The sequence below is a fragment of the Echinococcus granulosus genome (assembly GCF_000524195.1).
Source record: "Echinococcus granulosus chromosome Unknown EG_S00018, whole genome shotgun sequence".
NCBI classification, from domain to species: Eukaryota; Metazoa; Platyhelminthes; class Cestoda; order Cyclophyllidea; family Taeniidae; genus Echinococcus; species Echinococcus granulosus.
This window is the reverse complement of record NW_020170398.1, coordinates 65,624-87,554: the sequence shown is the minus strand read 5'-3', so window position 1 is coordinate 87,554 and position 21,931 is coordinate 65,624. Positions and strand designations below refer to the sequence as shown.

Here is a 21,931-nt window from a genome sequence, read left to right as displayed (position 1 = left end):
CAGCGAGATCCTCCTTGTTAGTTTCCTCCATATTTTACCACATAAAAGGCTGCAAACTGAAGGATTCTTTCACAGATGCACCTAGGCTGAGGCAAGCAATTGTCGCTGGGCAAATATTTCTTTTCCTGACTTTAAACATCCCTCACGTCCCAATCACTTGGACATACACACATACACACCTCCCTTCATGTAAGTGTGTGAGTAGGAACTTAACAAAGCAAATAACTGGACAGGAAGAAGAAGGTATGCATCAACGATTAGTGACTATTCAGCACCATGGACCAGAACAAACAAAGTGGTTAATGAAAGGCGGGGCCTAGGAATTTTGAGTGTAATGACCGAAAGAACCTCTCACAGCCCTCACCTATTGCACGATGTTTGTGTCCGAGGCACAGCCAGCTTAATGTAAGACACGCTCATGCCCTCAGCAAGTCACGTCTCTCCCTGTCATTCCATAGTATAATTTATCCAAATCTGCACCCAAAACATCAGTTAATAACAAAGCCCCTTTACACAGTATCGTCATTTGCTCTGTGTTGACCTCACGTCTCCCACCCAAATGCTTTATTTTAATGATTCACCTCCCTACCTCGGTTCTACTGAGGTCAACATATCAAGCGTCTGCTTTAGGCCAAATCACATTCTGCCAATGTACTATGCTTATGTCATTACTCATCGAAGCACTGCCCAGTTACACACCCATTTCCAGGTCATCTTTATCGTCCACAGCGACAATGCTTCGATTTACTGGACCACATGGAGCTCAGCTAATCGTCAAGACACTAAACACCACCTCTAGACCAAACCCAACGAACTCATTGGGTTTTTTTCCTGCATTACATAACTCTCCTTCTTCATTTGTATTCTCTCAGTGTTCATGCCCCCTTCCAACTCACCTCTGTCATTCGCTTTCATCTTTGCTTCGACTCAGGTTTCTCAAGTTCCTGACGCTCACTTTCAGGCCTCCAACAATCTTAACGGCTGGGTTGCCGCAAACCAACTGTTTTATTTATGGATTTATGAGCATTAACTGTAGGGAGAAAAACAACTTCTTGCCAATTTTTATCCATTCTTGCAAACTTAATCCAAACACGATAATTAGATGTGAGAATCTCGTTAGTGCTTTTTACAGGTTGAATAACATCAACTTTAGAATTGAGGTCGTGAAGGGTTCGAATATTTCACAACCTCCGATCCAATATCAAACATCGAAGAATATTTTAGCATACAAGACAGCATGGTGAGTTCGTACGGACTTTAACACAAAACAAAGAACAAATTACTGCATGCAACTTTGTCAAATGTTCACTTCACTCCATTTGTAATCTCTCTCTTTCAACCAATCAACATTCATGAAACGTTTTGGATCTAGAACCTACAATAAAACCGTCCTCTAGTCATACTTGTTCTTTTCTACCTCAAATTTCCTTCTAAACCACCTGTAATATTTCGCAAGTGATTGTTCCATGTCAAGACTTGGTGATAATAATCACTTGAGGATATATGGAAGGTTGTGTGAGATGGTACCTCTACTTTACCATCCTAGCAAAGGCGTAAAACAAATCTTCTCTGGTATACGTTCTGCTGTCTCTGCTCCAAGCAATCAACAAGAGTCGCATATTCAAAAACCCCTTGTTTTTAATGTCGTCACTGAGGCATTTGAATAGAACTCCAAATTTCTTTTGTTCAAACAAGTCAAAAAGCGAGTTTCTTTTTATTACTGCAAGAGGATGCTGAGACCACGCGTCATTATGTATTTACTACACACATTTTTGTGTTGCTCTTTTGGGAGTGTATACTGAATTACCATTGAGAGCAAACAAACCTATCACTGCCTACATTTTCCACAGATAAACCAAAGCAATGCAATGCCCCTCTGCATTTGCATGCGCACAAATAAGCGTAGAAAAAAACCACCTAGATTGTTGATAAATGGTACTTATTAGGACCCTGTCTACAGCACATGAGATCTATGGTAGCTAATTTGCAATCAGTAGTCATAATATAGGGCACTAACACAAAATTCCTCCTGTCAATTAGGAACGCAGAAACGTGTCCACTTGAGAGCCATTTACAAATTAGCTTGATTTTATCTTTTGGTTAGAAAAACGCACACAGTCGCTTATGGTAACACAAAATAGCACAGGTTGACCTTCTAATGAGTTAATTTATTAAAATCAGAGCTGAGAAGAGTATTAACCGATCTCTTCTACTTGATAACAGCAACGATTTTTCTGCAGCTGGGATATTTTTCTTACTGCTACTTTCAGCATGCGCTAGCTAGAGTACTATCACCTTCATATCCCGACATTCCAGAGAAATGATGACCACCATACGTGCTGTCAATGGCAGGGCACCGCACCACCGAATGTCATAAAGTAAACCACTATCCGGGCATTAGTCTACAAAAGGATGATTGAGTTTGTGCATTTCGGTTGCAGTAAACAGCATGATTTTAGATATCGTGCAAAGGGCTGATACGTCGTGATCGACCTTAGCAGCCAGCTCGCTGGAGCTTGCATGACTAGGAAGCTGCATTCAGCCAGCTGAGACTCGTGGGTTAGGGGAGACAATTTAACTGCTAGCGCACCAAATGCAACAGTTTTCGCACCGAAAAGACCGCGCCAAATCAAGTGCTTCACTTAAGCGCCAAACGCAGTACATGGGAGAAACGGCAGGAGGACACAGCAAGACAGCGATCTGGCCAAAACAAGCTACTGAGCTACCCAAAAGCAGTAAATTGTAGGAACAGCAAATAAGCGCATTAAAGACTCAAATGTTCCTCACGAATGCCAGATTTTAGGATTGCAGAGATGACGGATACCGTCACGTATCTTAAGATTGGAATCCATAAACGCCATACTATAGTAGCAAAAAACCAAGAAGGGTATAAAACAGATGCCGAAGGAATTAATCACAGGATAAGACAATTAGAAAAACCAAGCAATCATAATTCAAGGAAAAGAGGGCAAACAAAAGCTTTGAGCTAAATATTCTGTCCACCCGTTGAAAAGGCTAGGGGGATATTGCAAGTCCGTGATCACCTAGAATACTTGAGGCAAAAATTCAGCAGCAAAAGTGTATTCTAAAGATTCTACAGCAATTTATTAACTTTAACAAGAGTGCAAACTGGCAAAATTTACATAGGCCATTTCCACTGATTTGGCGGGGCTTCCTGAACAAGTGGTTCCCATGGTTTCCATTTCAGCATATTTTTTGCAAGTTCGTATTCGTTTCTGGCCTAAAAAATGAATGCTCATAAATCACTACAAAAGACCAACGCAGTAAGTAACAACACTACCTGAACTATTACTTCTTCAATTTGGCCACAATCGATTTTCTTTTCCAAATCAGAAACATTCGGCGTCTAGAACTAGGTACAAATTTTCGAAAAGAAACCTTTTCCACTAAGGCCAAACGTTCGCTAACGACCTTTTCGGTGTGAACTCGGTAAGCAGCTGTTTCAGGCATCATTTTCACAATATCCAAAATGCGTTTGTAGGCCGCTTTCAAGGACTAGCTGAGTAAGTAAAGTAGAATGAGGTAATTACAGCATGTGGGGCCTTCGCTACGGCAAGACCTGCGAGATTAGTGGTCTGAACAAATATAATCTACGAAGAAAAGAAACAACCTTCTTTAGGGCTTGCATCTTGAGCACACGCAAAGCAGGCGGTAACAGACCAATCAAAATGCGGAGACACTATTATCATTATGTTTTACCTAGACCAAATCACAAATCTCTGAAAAGCAAGGTTGTGTTTAAGCCGATTTGGTACTGCGGACTAAAACTCTTATATTGGGTTATTGCGCTTGCCAATTCTTATAACGAGACTCACGGCTTTGCTACTTTAACTTTGGTGAAGGCGCGCCTCTTCTAACCTCGTGTGCACACGGCCCACCATGGGTAGACGCGAGAAGGTGTGCATTATTTTCGACGAGCAAAAACGCAAGTAATTTATTGAATGTCTTTTAAGTTTTAGGGATTATTTGACAGGATTTCGCAAACGCAAACAGGAGCGGCGCGCGAAAGCGCTCTTGGAAAATGAGAATAAGCTCAAAGAAGAAGTTCGCAATGTCAAGCAAGCTGTAGGTAATAAGCAATTTCCCGCAACGCCATTTTAGTATCATAATGAGTTGATGAGGAAGTTAGAAAATGTTACACTGCCAAACTTTATTGCTGATGACCTTAATGTTGTCTCCAAACGCACAACTACGGACGCGGGAGAACACACAGTTAGTATTGAGGAGATTAATATTGCTCAGTCGCATTATTTTATGGGCGAAAATGCAAGTTAATTCATTTAGCGACCCGTTTTTGTAGAATAAAGAGGGAAATGTTGACTTGAAACCAGAATCGACCACAAATTTGTAGGCCTGTTATAATAAACCTACGCTCTTTTAAGTGGTAATGTAACTCTGAAGAAGGCTCTAAAAATGAATCCAAGGAACTTTTTGTGGAAGAAGAGAAAGAGAGCTCCTCATGCGGCAAGTAATGGGCGGAAGAAAATGAAAAAAACTGGACGTCGGAAGTAAGGTTGCTCTGTATAAATGGTACATATGAATAAACCAACTGTTCAGAACTTTTCTTATTTGATTTGATTCTGGGTTTTGCCGTGGTGAATCCTTCGTGTGCGACTATTTTATTTATTGCACCACTTCTGCTTATGAGGTGCTCTTGCGATGGGCATCATGGTCTCCTATTTGCTCACTAAATCTATGGTTTGTAAAAAGTATACGGCTTTATCACTACTTGTCAATGCCATTATGGCGTTTTGATCCAATCTGGTCTCATCCGATTGTCTGCCAAGTAGCCTGTTCGGGCTTCTGCCTCAAAACAATTCAGATGTAGTTTATTGACATCACTGGACTCGATTTGTACCTTACTCAACAGTTTTTTAATCATCAGAGTTCATTTGGTTCTCAGCCTCATTTTTTGGCATTTCGGCTACCCACGTGGTTTTGATACAGCAAACCACGTGCTTACCTGATTAATAATCTACAGATCTTGAAGGAGATTGCATCCTCTGATCAACGGTGTCGATGATTCCAAGTTTCTAATGGCTTTTCCGACCCCAAAGTGGCCTCATTTTTGAGCATCGGGCCAATATGTGCGAAGGCAACTTTTTGAACCACTTTTTATTGTACCAATCTCATAGTAAGTTACATATTTTGCCTTTTCTTCGAAGATAGAGAATTATGGAGCGATTTGTAATTGAAAACAAGCATAATTGTAGTCAAAGTTAATGTCTCGGAAAGCATTTTTAATCTAGTTTTTCTAACCATGTCCTACGAATGACCAACAGGTCCCTCGAAACTGCTTTTATTTTGGGAGATTTTGATTTCTGTCGCTTACGTTCCTTTGCTTTTTGGCGAGGCTAAGACGCCCTTCCTGGATTTCATTTCCATATTTAAAACCCCGGGTGGTGTGGTGGTAAAGCGGGAAGCCGAGGGGTTCCTACCTTATTCTCTGTAAGGTTTGAATGCGCTTTGCGAAAGCGGTATTTTTTTGCCTTTTATCATTATGTGACTACAATTGGTCCTTTTTTGGTTATCAGAGTCACTGGTCCGAATGCAGTCTAGAGCGTAAGGGTGCATTGACGATCTCTCAGCCGTCTGTGCTCTGACTGATAGGTCATAAGTCGTAAATTTTGCAAGAATCAAACAATATTAATTTGACAAAATTTCAGGGGGTCACTCATACCCACGGGGAGTAAGACCGCTAAATTCAAGAAGTGAAATTAATTATTTCGCATTACTTAACATTTTACCTTAGTAGTATTTGTAGTATTTTTTGCACAATGAACCACTGCTAATTAACGATGCTGTCTAAGTAAAACCTCGTTTGACATTACAGCATTTGCCCGTGAAAGTGGTAAGATTGCCCTGGGAATTCCTTTAATTTGAGTGATCCCAGAGCTTTGGGATGTCCGGAAAATTTCGCATTAAAGCCTTTTAAATCTACAAAAGCAAAAGTTTTGCCCTTTGGGATTGTATTCATAGATGACAGGGCGCTTTTCATCGCGTTGCTATATAAATGAATGCAATGGTATTTAATTGCATTACAAGCCATCAAACCCAGTCAGCTGGAATTATTTATGTCGGTATACCAATAACAATGTTTTGTTTTAAAAAATCAAACATTGCTATTAAGTCGTAACAATATCCGTTGCTAACGGAAGTGCTCCATCAGTAATTTATTGTCTAACGCCGAAGATAATGGCCCCTGCTATGGAGTGTCGGTAGGTATGCTTACTCAAGTATGTTACGACCATCACAATGACTGTTTAAATTATCATAGACACAATCATCTAAATCGCTTAAGTTGGATTATTTAAGTACAAAAATTTAAACCACATTTAATTTACAAGGGAAATAGGGCCTAGAAAGTTTTTTAGCTGACACTGTTCTTGCAAATCAAGCCTACTTGCTTTATTACTACAACAGTTGGCCACTCCAAGGGGTGGGAGCACCAATTTCCTTTCTTAAAAATTTGCAGAATTACCTTAGCGCCTCTTTGACCAAAAAGTTACGTGAGTTGAGAAATTTGCATTATAAAGGATAAGCTCAAAAAATGTTAAAACTTAGCACTGTTTTACCTCGACTCTCTTGAGAAATTGCTGCAGGGAAGATGTCATGACATTTATTTGCGTTTATTTTTAAGTATGCTCATTAAACACTTTAAAGGACGCAACGAGAACTGAATAAATTCACTTGATTATTTTGTTTGATCTAGCGTGGCAAGTGCACCACCGCATTGCTTGAGTAGGGGAATTACCACTACGCAGGGATATAAAGGGGTGGTTCATTTCGGAATTTTTTAACAAGTACATGAAGAAATAATGAGATTTTTATCAATTTTCTTTTTTGTCACAGCGGCTTTTAAAATGAGTTTAGTGAATTTTGAGGTACAGAAATGCGTCTACTGCCTAAAACATGCCAATCTCAGTGTCTGCTCCGTGGGAACTAAGATTACTTCATCTACCCTTGAACCACACCACCGATTTTATTGTGTAAATGGCGACTCTGTGGTATTGTTGGGCATTCTTTTTCGATTTGTCTCACGACAGTTAACTGATGCAGAGATAGACGACCTAAACAAACAGGAAACGTATTGATGGAAAAGGCTGCCCGTCAGATATGAGCTTATGCTCCCACAAAGCATATAATCGTACAAAACAACCGTCTTTTTAACAATATGTTTGTTTGCACTGGACCAAGAGTTGAAACTGTTGTTAATAAAGCTGCAAGACGAGAAATAAGTATAATTCAATAGAAGGACACAAGGGAGTGTTGTTGTGTTGCATGTTCAAGGGCACATTAAAGTGCTGGCGTAAGGAAGAGAGTACGGATAATATAGGGGATGGGGGAAAGCAGTTTATCCTGTGTAGGTGCCTCACTTTCCAAAAGCCAACAGTTTGTGCCCATGTAGTCTATTCTCGTTAATCATCCGCCGTAGTAACGCGAGGTCACTGTTGAAGGAGAAATCAATGGGCATGCGGGCCATTCGAGCGAATTTGGGGGTATCCCCCTCCTCCCCATCCACCTCATCCATCCAGTCGCCAAAGGCTTCCCTGTACAGACCTCGTCGAATCGGCACTCCGCTCAAAACTGTGTGGATGTGGAGGAAGGTCCAAATACCGACGACGCAGAGGAAACGTGATGAGACCATAATGGGATGGAGTGGTTCACTGACAGAAATGTGGCTATTTAAAATCTCCCCTACCAATTATAAGCAGACTACTTCCTGATTGGCCGGTAGGAGCACAGATTTTTTGACGTTTAAAGGGCAAGAGTAAGAAGCAAAAAAGGCTTTATTCGTGTGCAATAAACGATAAAAACGTGTTCATGTGGTTTGTGTAACCTCAACACTACACATTTCGCCAATAATAGGTGTGGTTGCAGACATTTTTCCTTCTTTTGGTGCCAAAGAGGTGAGCTACGCTTTACGCAGGTTTTCTCCATGCGACGGATACAGTCTCACTGATGTTTATATCAAATCAAGGCTGCTTACAAAAAAAGCTGGTAAAAGCACTGATATGGGAACAGATGACAGTGCAAATGCATTACGACAGCTAGAGAGGAGCCTGGGTGGTTTAGTAGACAATACAAAGTGACAACCGGACAAAAAAGAGAAACGAGATCAGAGGAGTGTGTATCCATTTAGGTCGGTCCCGCTTATGAGCAAACCTGTTTAGGGAAGGGTATTATCTGACACAACATGTCTTAGGGTTGATTTCAATGCAATTAAATGCCGCCTTGATAGTCGATTTGGGGCAAGAGACAATAGGAACACTGAAGATGCTCAAGATATGGTAAAAGTTATGCAGGAGAAGGACGCCTGTTCCAACAAAGCAAAGTATCAAGCTGATTCTTTCAATCGTCGAGGGCAGCTCGATTGCCACAACAGTGCATCACATTCAGGGGAATCACAAATGCAGTCGGACCAACTTCCAAGAGGGTTAAAAGACAGATACAGAAAAGTTTTGTTCAAAAAATGGTATCTACTCTTCTCATTTCTTCAATAAGAAAAAAAAACAAACGTAGATCAAGAAGAGCATTAAGGTATATCAACGTTAAAGATACAATTACATTCGAACGCTAGTCTATCAGTGACAGCATAAATCCATCGAGTCATTGACAAACCACGTCAAAAGGGGAGAGCTTATTAGTAGGCCCATTTTCTGGCGTTTGTAAGTAGATGTTTGGAAGTAATGATACAAACTCCGGTATTTTGTTAAATTTAGTGTCAGAACATGAGTCGGAGATTGCAGCTTATGTATTTTTTGCATTTCAAAGCCCGTTGAAAATGAGATAGCTGTTTACTTGCTCGACCTCATTAAATTCCACCTCAATTTTTGACTGTCAGTGAAAGAAACTAAGATCTCCTCTCATATTTTTTTGCTGATGCATGTCGTACCGATGATAAAGCTCCCTTTAATAATTCACTTTTTTGAAGAGATTTTGACAGATAATCGTTAAAGACGGTGTAAGCTTATAACATTCAGCTTACAACTCACAAAACGTATCGTACACTTATGATACGCCAACGTGGACATGTTCATTGTTAGCAGAATTCCTTACGAATAAAATCTACCGACCACTTCAAAAGCTTGCATTAATGCATTTACCAAGACTACCTGATTGCATGTAACGACTTAGTTATCTCGATAAAAAAAGCAAGGAGGGGCCTAATGGTCACAGTAACAACCCACTCAAAGGCCACCAGCTTGGAGAAATATTAATTAGGGGGAGACATCAATTATCAGCTAGAAATTAGGTGAAACTCATATCTGGAGTTGAGGCGGAAGAAAAGTTAGAAATAGACACGGGTCACTTAGAGCTAGACACAAAAATAAGTTCAACGGCTATAAACTTAGCCTAAGAACAATTGTTCATAGTTGTGTTCCAATGACATGATAATGCCCAGGTGCATAAATAGGGTCAATTGTTTATTTAGACACTACATTTAATACATATCGATATGCTTCCTTCGCAGCATGTGATTACAAAAGAGTGTGTTTGGACTTGTTACTATTCACTGCTCCCCGCCAGAAAGACCTCAACTTGGCCCTAAAATAAAACAAAATACTTTATCTTGAAGGGCGATTAAACATGCTTGAATTTGTTTTAAGAGGGGTGGGTGACAATCGCCACGCGCATTTACGATGACGCCCAGCTACACCAAAGAAAAGGTAATCCACTTGTTTACACATTAGTACATTTAATGCAACCAACTTTCCACCACTCGCCTTACAAGAAAAGCGATGGCCCTACTTTGTTCATACTATTTCGTATCACTGTTTGCCAAAGGTAAGACACATCATAGTTAAACACCAAACCAATATAAGCTAGCTCATTACTCTGCGAATTTGACGCAAAGTAAGCAATTGAAAAAAAACATTAAGCGAAGTGTTTGACGAGATTATGATTAAGAAAAGGAAGTTACTAGTTGAAAGGTGATTATAATTCCGGTAGCAAATCGGCTTTGTAGAAGGTCTGAGTTAGGATCGAGGTAAATAGTTAAGCAACGAAAGAAACTAAAGTGAAAGGTAGGGACGTATATGAAACTACAGCATGAAGTTATGAAGTTGCTACACCACTAACTGATATGATATTCGGGTGCTTGAGCGAATTCTTTCGAATGAAAAATACAGCCTAAATGTTCTTAAAATGAATAGGATTGTTAAAATAATTAATTTAAAGCGGTAATAAGAAGACTGACAAAGAAGGAATGAGACGCCTCGTGTCTGAAGGGCATAGGCAGCGATTTAAAAATAACGACTAGAATGGCAACCTTGAGTTGTTCCCCCAGCTGACGAAGATAGCGCAGTTCATTTTGCCTTTGACTTTCAGCGCTCCTTCTATCCTCCTGGTACTTCTTCTCTAGCCTATCCGCAGCCTCCTTCAGCGCCTTCGCCTGGTGTTTTAAGACATCTATTTCGTCCTCTAGGTACTGTACCTAGACAGATAGAGTAATGAAAGTTTCCTTTACTTTAAGGAATAGGTGTTTTGCAATATCTGAAACGCTTTGAGCTCTATGGCTCTTGAGCTATGCATTTAAAAGTCTGTGTTTTTTAAAAACGTCTAAACCACATATACTGATTATTATTATAAAACATCAATGCTCCACTTATGATCGATTCGTGAATTAAATTGGTAATGTTATGATGCTCAAAACGGAAGTTATTTTCGTCGCTTTAAAGAGCGATAAAAGGCAGGTAGACGGGATACTAGTGTCAATTATTAAGCCTGCTTAGGGTATTCTGGGGCAGAGGTAGAACCCAGACATAGTGATGAAGTAATTCATAGAATAGATAAAGATCCAACTGCCAAACAAAATATTTGCTTTCAATACCACGATGGTGCTATTTTCCATTCTTATCAGGAATTACAGATAAGTGCTACAGATATTAATCAACTTCAAAAGGAATTCCAATTCGATATATTTTTAGAAATATGCAAGTAACTGTTAAGTAGAAATATGTAGGCGCATGAAACTTTCGTGTAAGATACTGAAAATTCCTAAAAAACTTAATCAGGTACCCCTTTTATAGACTGAACATGCCGCCATTTAAGCTCATCCCTCTGAACTGCTTAAAGAAACCTTAGGAATAGATTTTACGTGACGATAATGGGGGAACAACCATCCACCCTTCTAAATTTGAAAGGTGAGTGTGAAGAAGAATTGGGATAATTTTTTGGAAAGGTGATTAAAGCGTGCAAAGACTCATTCATAGTCACGGCAACACTTACTTTTGTAAGTTGAGTACCTCTGGTGTGAAAAGCCTGGAGATTCTTCCGACACATGAAAGCATCATTGTGTTGCATAAGGACTTTGTAAGATTCGATGTATTTGTAATGTTCCTCCAAAACTTGTTTGAACAGTAGGCCCCTCTCTGGACAGTCAATTATAAGCTAGATAGGCAAGACAAAAAATAACTTATGGGAATGGATATATCAAGAACTTATAAATTGCGTGAGCAGGATAGCATTACCTTAATTTATAAATTCGATCAAGTGGAACGCACGTCTACAAAGCTTTATATGGTTGTTCATTCGTCAGGCAACTTTGTTATACATTCAAGTCAGAAATATCGGTTTGTAAAATGACTAGTGACATAAATTGAGGCTGCCGCTTTCTCACCTGCATATTTAACCAAAGGATTTGTCTTTTTTTACGGATATTTAAAGGTAAGCCCGTTTTTTTCCAATTCAAATTTAGGACTATGCCGTTAGATGATAAAGCACGCAGCTCACCTGCCTAAGCAATTCTCTGGCAAGACAGTGGAGTGTTTCCTCACGAACATGGCACAGGGGACGTGCTCTGGCCGCTCGTTGTTTGAGAGTCATACGAAGGTCGTTTAGGAGACCAGCTAGTTCCATGGGCGAGGTCTGAGTCTCCCGCACTGTGGAAGCGTACACGTCATTCCCCACCCGTTTGACACGCATCGGAAACTCCTGCGTGAGCAACTTCATGGTCTTTTCGTCCGCTGGCTTGTCTGTGGAAATCATCATTTTACAGAAGTCTGCAGGGATATCTGATGCCGATACTTTTGGAGAGTCTGCACGCACGCGATCGTTGGTTTCCGGCTCATTCTAGTTCGGGAAACATGATGTTTGAAAATATTTAGAAGTTTTGGATGTGCGCTGCATTTTGGTGAGCATTATAAAAGTGAATGGAGATCAGCTAAGCTTTACTTAATCTACGTAAATTTCTTTTACAAAATTCCTGGTACAAAAACACCTCAACTTATTAATGCTGATTTCCCATCATATATCAGAAATTTTCGAAAAATAGTAAGGGAGTGCATATCCCTAAATGTTTACGAAAAAAGCAAAATGGATTCACTAAAGGTTGTACTTCACTTGAAATTACAATATACAATCTTACTTCGAGGTAACTTTTCCTTTCAACTCTAACAGGTGTGTTGTATTTGACAAAGAGGCAGTCCTCAACCTTTTCTTCGCAAGGTATAGCTACTCTAAAATGAGCAATGTCTCAATTAGAACTTTGGACTCAACGGCGACCTTCTCAACGTTTTTTACCAAACATTTGATAAAAATCAGAAGGTAAAATGCCAAGGCGAATTCATGGGATTTTTTATGGCAGCATGTGTTTTGAATTATTAATAGCTCATGTCCCAGAGGAAACATTAACCCTCCTGAGGGCAAATAAAGTACACTTTCATTGAATACCATTGCTAATAACTTTTTGGAAGGATTAAAATTATGAGTAGTAGCCTAGACCGCACCTCACTGGTTTCCTGGATGGCGAAATGCTGTATCTGATTCTTAGCATTTTAAAAATTTCATACAGCTCGTCAGTAACGTTGCCTACAAAAATTCAAACATTAAAAACAAGCAAAAGTATGCACACAATATCAGGCGTAAGCAGGTATCGCGACGGTCTAATTAAAAAATATGCCAACTATATGTACGCAATAACAGATAATCGCATAAGATCGCAATTCACGAAACAGTGGAACCACTTTTAAAATAAAAATTAGTGAATATTTTTACAAAAAATTTTGCAGAGTCTTGCTCAGTGAAAGATGCAAGATGTCATCATAAACAAATGTTCATTATAGATCGTCAGAATCACGCCCCTAAAAGTGAAAGACAGCAAGAAGTACTTCTTTTTTCCTTTTTAAAGATACCTGTGTATGAAACATGTTTACGTTCCTGAGCCTAATTTACCATTATAAACCTAGGCTCATAAATAAATCTCTTACTATTATGTTACATTGGCGGTATAAAGGGCAATACCAGTGCTGATTTTGACCACATTGAAAATGATTGCAGCACTAACTAATGCATGGCTTTTTTGTTATCGCAAAATACAAATAAATCATGGTAGCATGACCATGGGTATGAGCTACAGCGTATGACTACTTTGAATGGACTTACTTTTGGATGTCATGTAATGACTACTCAGAAATTGATGTGGAGTTCAAATATTGGTTCTGGTTGGTGCTGCCTCTCACATAATAAAAACATTAATAGATAATAGATATAATTATGAACCATTCCTAAATCGAAGCCCGCAAAAATTGGTCAGGAATTATATTTATGCCCTTAGCCGACTAAATTGCACGATTTAAAAAGGATCAATAAGCCGATTTGTCGCTTAGACATGCTGGAGAAACCGAAGAGGGAATTGGTAGGAGAAATAAAACTTTGTAATATTAGTATCAAGAGATGGCAAGTGTCATTTTAACTCTAGCGAATGTGCTGACCACTATGAGCATGTATGTTTTTATTTATAACAAACTCAGAAGGAAATTCAGGCGAATAATAGTGGCTTTCCTTTAACCCTTTTATAAACTATCGCCACCCTAACTTCACGACCTTTATATGCACATTTTTATAGAGAGAGACCTGTGTTGACAAATCATATCTTAGGGAAATTTTCAATGCCTGGCAAACGTTTATAATGGTCCCATAGTGGCGCGCGTCTTGTCGCCGTTGGTCACATGGTAGTTCGCTTATTTTATTCCATCAATTATTTTTAGGCGAATGTTCCAGCATTACCCGATGCAAATGCGTGGGGTTTACTGAAACTTAAGTCGGGTAACAAATCAAGACAGTCCAAACAGTTAAAGCGCTTACAGAATGATTCTACTCCCCTCAATGTCCCAGATGATTTACGCGACGAGAAAAAGAACCGCAGAATTAAGTTTAATTTAAATCGAGAACGCCTCAATCTGTGGAAGGGTCCTGTTCATCAGAACCGTTTGGCAGATCAGCTAATCTTTCCACTTCAGAGTCATGCCGTTCAGTTTCCTACCTCAGATGAAGCTAGGGAAGCTAAGCAGCATAAGGCATTGGAGGCATTAAAAGAAGATGATACGTCTCTCCAAGGAAAACTTTTCAAGGTTTTGTATAGAAAAACAGCTCAGCCGTGAGTTTAGGTGTATTGCTTTCTGAATTCATTACAATAATACTCCCGTAATATGCCAGTTTCTCACGTTACTGCCTTTGGTATCTGAAAGGTGTGTGCCTTTATATAATTATGTATTTTAGTTGAAAAATTTCCCCTGGTCTGTTTATGCTCAGTATTCTTACGTTGTTTTGGGCATATGTTTATTTTTAGCACTTGTAAGTAAAGGATGCCATGCGTATCAGGTATTTTCTAGGACGTTTGCCGTAAATAAATGCTGTTTTTGTTTATTTTAGTGTTTCTACTGTCAATAAGGAAATTGAAGAGCAGTTGAAACTTGCTCATAAAATGTGTCGTAAGGCCTCCGAGCAAATGAAGCAGCGGTTGCGAGAGGTGGCATTGCTTCGCAAAGCTAAGCTGCAAAAGCGGATTAAGAGCAAGAACTATCACCGTCGCGCAAAGCGGCGCATCATGAAAGAGTTTGAAAAGGACATTGCCCTTCTGCGTAAGAATAACCCTCAGGCTTTCGCTGAACGCCTGCTTGAGGCGGATCGGCTTCGCGCCAAGGAGCGAGCGAGCTTGCGACACAAGACGGGTGGCAAATTTGCGAAAATGCAACGCTTGAGGGCGAAGTATGACAAGGAAGCGAGAGATGCAGTGGCCAACATGCACGATCAGGCTCGGGATTTGACAAAGCGTCGACAGAATAACGGTGACGATGATGACAGTGATTCTGTGATCTCAGACATTGATCTTAGCTCCTCGGAGGAAGAGGAAACTGATGAGGAAGAGGTGGAGGTTGATGATGAGGAAATGAAGGAAGAAGAAGAGATAGCTCCTTACCTTGCTAGTTGGTGGGCTAAGGTAACTTCTATTTCTAAAGTCTTACTGAGTTGTCATGCCTATTAAGTGACAATCTGTTGGCATCTGGAGCACGGTCGTTTGGTTCTGTGGTTAGAGGCCTTAACCTTATTTTTACACATCCCTTTTGTGCATTGCCAACATCTAAATTACAATGTGTATTGCTTCTACTGGCTAATTTTAAGTAACAAAGATGACATAATTGTTCATAGTGCAAAATGATTTCCTTTTCGATTCTGATCTTTCTGTTTAGTTCTTGGGCGTAAATTACATGTCATTTTTCGCAAACTCTTATCAAGGGACTAGAGAGTGATAAATTGGATGGCAGTTTAATGTTGCACATGCGTTAAAAATCGTTATTAAAAGAACTTTAAAAGCAGACCTTGACCATCGAAGAGTTTTGAAATATGTGGTTATTTAAAATAATTGTAATTGAATAGTGCTGTATGTGAGCTGGATATTTGTGGCGAGTATATAGCTTACTAGGATTGTTTTGTTCCTCCAAATGCCTCAGTAGATATCCCAGTTGAAAAAAATATTCTTTGCATTATAGTTCCGTTTTAATCAGTGTTTCAATTTACAATTTGTCATGGTGAATTTATTGTTGCTACTTGTCCCTAATGGAAATTGCCTTGTTCGAACCTTCTTTTATAGTCTAGCTTGTTTATTTTCACCTCGAATTAGTTATTTTTTAATCACTTGATTCGAATGCACTCAAGTTGTCTGCTGCACCATTTTGTATGCCTTTCCACATTTTGTTAAGGTTCTGCCCCAGCGAGCACCTCAACTGATAGCTGCATTCGAATATTCATTGCTCCCTTTTCACTTTTAACGAAATTTGAAGTCACACTTTCCTATCTTTATCCTTGGACAGTGTTTGTCTAACCTCACTATGCGAACGTAGGAATTGAAATATGTATGCAGTAGGGAAATGTATCGTGTTAAAAAACCAAAATTCTTTTCTGACAGCGTTAGTATATTGGTACGGCCTCCCTTTGAACCTACACCTTTATTAGCGCCAAAGCCTCGTAGCCCTTTAAAAGGTGCCAGTACCCAAACTTTGCATTTCATGCCTATTTTAAAACCTAAAAGTAAGAAATAGACTGGCTTGTCTGTTACCTTCTAATTGATGTTTTAACTTCATTTAATGGTGTCTAGCTACAGCTAATAAGCCTAATCACTGTGATGGTTTTTGTGCCGTCCTCTGTCCTAAATTTAACCGTGCTGCCCTCTACCTTGGCTTTAGCGGAAAAAAAAACTTTGAAAGCGGCGTAAATATGTACAGCCCATTGATCTACGCAGTATTATCACAAACGCCCTTTTGTAGGTGTTTTCCGCACATTACTTTTTTCAGGTAGTCGCGTCGACCTGCTTGCCGTCAGTGCAGTACTTATTCTGGTTGCCATTCCGATTTGCTAAAGGTCGCTTGCGCGTAGGGTAGGCGGAGAGTTGTCTTTGTCTAGATGCTTTTTTAATGCTAAGTGTTTTTCTATTCGTTAACAGACTTCTATTTTTGTGCGCCTCAGGATTGCACTTCGGGAAATCGGATATAATATTGGAATTAATTTTATTATGGTGTTATGTCTGCTGTCTCGACCCTTGAAAAGATGAACAGGAAGGATGTCATAAGTAACTCTCGATTAAGGGCTTATCATAAACAAAAGAAATTCAGTGTTTTTTCCGACTTTAAAGTTATTTGGCGGTTTCCGGTGGAGAGTAAGAAATGCAAACAACATAATGTTGGAAGCATTGTTTTTGGCAGCTACGATGTCAAAAATGGGATATTGATACTATTTCCAGAGCTAGGAACCAATGCAATTTTTTCTGATGTCGGGATTTCGCGTCGAAAATTTGCTGCTTCCTGGTTGCCTTATTTTCTTATGGTCATAACCCTACTTCAGAAACTCATTTAATCAAATCGGGAAAAGCGGAGGGATTTTAAAACATTAAGCACTGGCTTTCTACTGCAAAAAATGATGGTGTAATTTCAAGCGGAGGCTTCATTCGGTTCTTTCCCATTGCACGCTAAAACCTTACTTGTCCCACATTTCATAATTTTGCCACAGAAGTTGAATTTGTTTAATGGGGAAAGTCCGGACCCGCGAAGTGGCTGCGGAACCTGGTATTACATGCAATAAAAGGAAGAGCAGGGTGCTGGCGTGCGAGCCACTACTTGCATGAAGTTTGTCCTCTTCGAGTTTGAAGAACAGTGGAAGGCAGGACTGATTCTTCCCGAGAGAGTGGAATTAAGGAAGCCAATCTCTGGCTCTCTGTTACGATTACAGACTTTAATATTGACAGTTTTGCCACCAGGAACTCAGAGGGTAATTGATCATTGCAGCCGAGATATTTTATTAATTTAAATGCGACACTAATCTCTTTTCCTGTTTTTCTCTATCTTTCGCATTCATTTCCATTAAATTAGGTGTTCTAAATATGGCGCTGATAGCGTATGTGCTTAAGTATCAATAATAATGCTCACTGATTCTTTTCGATAGCAGTCGGAGATCTCCAATTAAAATTTTGCTAATAAAGTCGAATAGGTAAGATAAGAAGAGTCCCTAGATCTGACTTGTCTGGGAAAATTGGTCTCATAAGCGGAAAAGAGAAGAAATGATAGTGCCGATTTATGCACTTCAAGATCGAAGACCTGTTACAAAAAACTGTTTCTATCTTTGGGAGTGATATTGAATTTTACTATTACAAGTCTACCATAAGTTTCCGAATTATTTTTTTTCGTTGCTCACAGGCGATCTTCCTTGTGCCAGATTTATCAGGTAGAAGTCAAAAAACTTGGAGCTGCTAATAGGAAAATAGGGAAAAGTGGGCGAGTTTGTTGATGTGCTAGCCTCCTCTAAGGTCCACAACCAGCTGTTTGAGAATCACTTGGTCGGGGAATGCGGTTCTAAAGTAGCAGTCGACGGTCTCCATGCTCTAGTACGCACTGCCATCTCAAATTGTCAGTCATAAATGTGTTTTCACTCAATCCCGTTAAAACCTGCTACAAACTCCATGCATCGTTTAATGTTTGACTGTTCATACGTAAGCATAATGTCTATCATCCTTTCTTTTCAAAGGTCGAAAATCAGCCACAAAAGCCTACTTCCACAGAAATGGACGAAGGCGATGATATCGAAATGACTAACACTGCTCCCGCCGCTCCGACTATTCTCTCCACTCTCGCTTCTGACGAAATGCTCCAAAAGTCCGCCACCGTCTCTACCAACATTAACTCCGATGCAAAGACGGATGAGTTCCTGGACCCTACTGACGAGAACTTCTTTGCTGCTCTCCAAGAGGCAGTGGGCGAGGTGGGCGGAGTGGAGTCGGCTGAGGCAGAGTTCGAGGCGGAGAAGCGTGCAGTGAATGAGGAGGAGGCACTGAAGGATGTAGACACCTTCCTGCCCGGGTGGAATCGATGGACCGGTCCTGGCACCGAAGCGGTGGACGAGGAACTCCGCCGCAAGCGCCTCATTAAGGCGCCTAAGCGTAAACGTAGAGATTTTGGACGTGCAAAGGTCATCATTAAAGAAAGGGTGAATGAGGAGCTCAGGAAGCATTTGGTATGCGCGATTGATTTCTTCACCCGTTTTCCAGTAAAACACAGAATCTGGTGATGTTTCAATTTGCAGAGAATGACTTTTTAGGTCGTGTGGTTTGTATTGTAACTGATTTTTGCTACCTTCTTGGCATTCAAAATCATTAATTTAATTCTGCTCAAAAGTCAGCTCTGTTATAGACAACCTCCCACAGTATTCTGCTCAACCTTTTGTACTTTATAATTCACAATGTAGTCTCCTCGCCAGGCTTAGGAAACGGGAGTTTGGGTGCTTGCTACACGCTTTACTGTGAACAGTTGCTTGAGCATTCACCCGGGTTAGGCTTGCTTAAACTGAAGGCTGACGTTAAGTAGGGTGCTGGCGGGCAAATTTAATCACTATTTTTGGCGTTCCTAACTGTCTTTCTGCTTTTCCTAGTCAGCCATAGCCTTGGGTCTACGTTTCTCAGATTCATAGATGTAGTTGGAATTGTGGAGCTCCCTACATCTAGAAGTCCATTGTAGTTATTTTGGATCCTTTCGAATCTTTCAGGATTAAGCTTTACCTCACTGCAAAGCACACATTCTGAAAATGAATGTTTACTTTTAGTAAGTCTTTTGGACACAAAAGGTGCAATTTACAAAGTTTATTGCTTTGACTTGCGGAGATATTCAGCTTAACAAAGGAAATGTAGTCATATGACTGAGATTGCCAGTTAGCACTCCTCCCACCTTCACCGTTTCCAACCAAGACTTTCAAACCTCCTAGATGCTTTAAACTGCATGGAGAACGCTTTTGTCGAATCCTATCTTGCATTTTTCTCATTCGCGACCCTGTCATTTTTCGTAGCAATCACATCTAGGTCTAGACGAAATCCACGAGTTTTTCATAGCCACCTAGAGTTGCCTTATCTCTCATTTAAAAGTCGCTCTTTTGAACTGAGCATGAAAATGTTCACGTAATTGGTGAATGTTGATTTTGATTAGTTGGAATCAAATCACTTTCATGTACTCTGTCAATCTGCAGCAGCCATCCAAAGAATATCATAGTAACCTCAAGTTATTTATCGTATAAGAGAACTAGAAACTCCTCTCTTTTCATCATCATGCTAGCGTAAGGTATTCTAAGTTTGCACTGGATGGCTTGAAGACCACCGTGTTCTTCATTTTATTGGTCTTGGTGTACTTATTGAGATGGCACTTTGCTTTACTATTCACTTTAATTGTTTTGGTATGCTTAGTTGGGAGTTTACAGAAATTGATCGGTTGCGCAGTCACACAATTAGTTTTTTTTTCTAAATTTTTGCATAGAAATTGGTTTTGCTCTTGCGTTGATCATCGCCTCCTCCTTTCCTTTGTCAAAAGACACGATTCAAGAGGAAGAAGTTAGCTGCCATGAGGCATATTCATATTTGTGCAACTCTGCGTGTTTCACTGTCTCCCTACCTTCCTATCTACGTTCACTGTGAACGTATCATTCTGCCCCACTTTTTTATGCCCCAACTTCTTGTATTCTTTCATTCGAAAACACTTCGCATTTGGAGGTAAACTTCAAGGATTTTCTTCTGCACAGTGGCTAAAACTATTACTTTGCAATTTCGTTCAATAAATGGTGTGATCGCATGGAACTATGCTAAGCTGTTCGGTGACTGTGGATTTGATGTGGCATTAGATTACTCCCCAAGATTCGTGATTCTAAGATCCTTAGAAGTAAATGTTGGGCATTTATGGAAGGAACTTGAATGCCACCGTCCCAAGGCATACTGAGACAAAGTTTGGCGACCAAAGAACTCATTTTTTTGTGTTTTGCTCTGCTAATTTGTACTCTTTCTTACCGCTTTCAAAATATGGGAATATTTGTATGGTTCAAAGACCAGGTAGTACACCACAATAAATTTTCGAGGGCCGGGCGTTAAGTTTGTCCGCAAATTGGTTATTTGTTTAAGCGCAACCGTTCTTTTCCCCCACCTCCTATCCATAATCGTGGGTTATTTGAAGGAAAGTCAGACCCCTCATGAAGGTTGACCTACATAATTATCTCTATTTTGAGATTTTATGACATTCGGACCCATTTCCATGCAGGATTAGCATCATCTACCATATGGTAAATGTGAATATGGCCTGTCTTCGAATTGCTTATTGGTGGTAGTCAAAGTTGATTACTCATTGGTGGGTTATCATTGTTTATCATCTGCTTCAATAGACAAAAAAAGTTTTTACATATTAGTACGTTCCCTCTTTCACGCTGTACTAAGCATTAATGCTCACGTTTTTCTATTGTTTAACAGGTTAAAACGATTCCCTTCCCCTATGCCAAACCGGAGCAGTATGAGCAGGCGTTGGCACAGCCAATTTGTCGCGAGTGGACCACAGAAGCAGCTCACAGGGAGCTCACTAAACCCAAAGTCATCCTCAAGGCAGGTCGAGTCATCAAACCAATCAGTCAGGACGTCGCCCTACTACGTGAGAAAGATGCTCTTCGGTTACTGACAGGAAAGAAGAAAGTGTGATTTGATAGATGGGATTGTGTCAATAAAGCGTTGCTGCTGTAAATATGCTCCTGACAGTTGTCGGGTTTCTGGATGGGTTAAATTGAGTGGCAGTGTTGTTTGTGTGATGCCTGATGGAGAGAAGGTTGTCTAACCATGGTTGGGTTGGCTTGCCTCTATTAAGCGTTTTCCAACGCTTGAAGCGATCTTTTGTCTGGTTAGCTAAAATGGGTTTCTGTCTTTGATTGATCATTACCGTTGTGTTTGATGTTTGAATTAATTGCTATTAACTATCGTTAAGCAGAAGGAAAAGTCATACAACGCCTTCTCATTCCTGAAGTTCGTCTGTTTAGTTTGTGTTGTCAAGTCGCTTTAAATAGTTCAATGTTGGCCTGCTCTGGTGCCGAGTTTTAGACGTAAACCTTGTTTTTTGTTGAGCATGGTCCAACTCAGCTTCTTGTATGACATTGGGCTCACCTTCAGGGTTAGTAGTTGTCTTCCGCCTGGTTCTCAATGCGCAACTGATCACCATGGCCCAAAGGTCTTGTTGCTCCGCCATGATGCTGATTATCATCAGGCACTTGCACCAGTTCAACTGCTGCTCAAAAACTAAAAAAACAGTTATCTCCAGCTCAGGGCTGCTTCGTATCCGTTCATCGTTTT

At 40.1% G+C, this 21,931-nt stretch overlaps 4 protein-coding genes across 4 annotated transcripts; 2 read left to right on the top strand and 2 right to left on the bottom strand. All coding sequences in view use genetic code 11, as the record gives it.

Annotated features, from left to right (window-relative positions):
• Window positions 1-3,139: 3,139 nt before the first annotated feature.
• On the bottom strand, window positions 3,140-3,649 carry EGR_03423 (NADH dehydrogenase [ubiquinone] 1 alpha subcomplex subunit; the record flags this gene model as incomplete). The annotated part of the gene is made up of 5 exons (XM_024492672.1): window positions 3,140-3,241; window positions 3,302-3,367; window positions 3,400-3,516; window positions 3,552-3,611; window positions 3,632-3,649. The coding sequence occupies 5 exons, from the start codon at window positions 3,647-3,649 to the stop codon at window positions 3,140-3,142; spliced, it is 363 nt and encodes a 120-aa protein (XP_024352805.1).
• A 251-nt stretch (window positions 3,650-3,900) lies between these two features.
• On the top strand, window positions 3,901-5,580 carry EGR_03422 (Nucleolar protein; the record flags this gene model as incomplete). Its single annotated transcript, XM_024492671.1, has 6 exons — window positions 3,901-3,950; window positions 3,981-4,086; window positions 4,123-4,291; window positions 4,329-4,368; window positions 4,404-4,529; window positions 5,556-5,580. 6 exons carry the CDS (start codon window positions 3,901-3,903, stop codon window positions 5,578-5,580), a joined length of 516 nt encoding a protein of 171 aa, XP_024352804.1.
• Window positions 5,581-7,393: 1,813 nt separating this feature from the next.
• On the bottom strand, window positions 7,394-13,287 carry EGR_03421 (inner dynein arm light chain, axonemal; the record flags this gene model as incomplete). Its single annotated transcript, XM_024492670.1, has 8 exons — window positions 7,394-7,608; window positions 10,219-10,459; window positions 11,254-11,415; window positions 11,758-12,096; window positions 12,392-12,482; window positions 12,753-12,834; window positions 13,158-13,188; window positions 13,267-13,287. 8 exons carry the CDS (start codon window positions 13,285-13,287, stop codon window positions 7,394-7,396), a joined length of 1,182 nt encoding a protein of 393 aa, XP_024352803.1.
• A 411-nt stretch (window positions 13,288-13,698) lies between these two features.
• Window positions 13,699-21,289, top strand: EGR_03420 (U3 small nucleolar RNA-associated protein; the record flags this gene model as incomplete). The annotated part of the gene is made up of 6 exons (XM_024492669.1): window positions 13,699-13,748; window positions 13,946-13,976; window positions 14,013-14,401; window positions 14,677-15,244; window positions 18,319-18,804; window positions 21,068-21,289. 6 exons carry the CDS (start codon window positions 13,699-13,701, stop codon window positions 21,287-21,289), a joined length of 1,746 nt encoding a protein of 581 aa, XP_024352802.1.
• Between the last annotated feature and the right edge of the window lie 642 nt (window positions 21,290-21,931).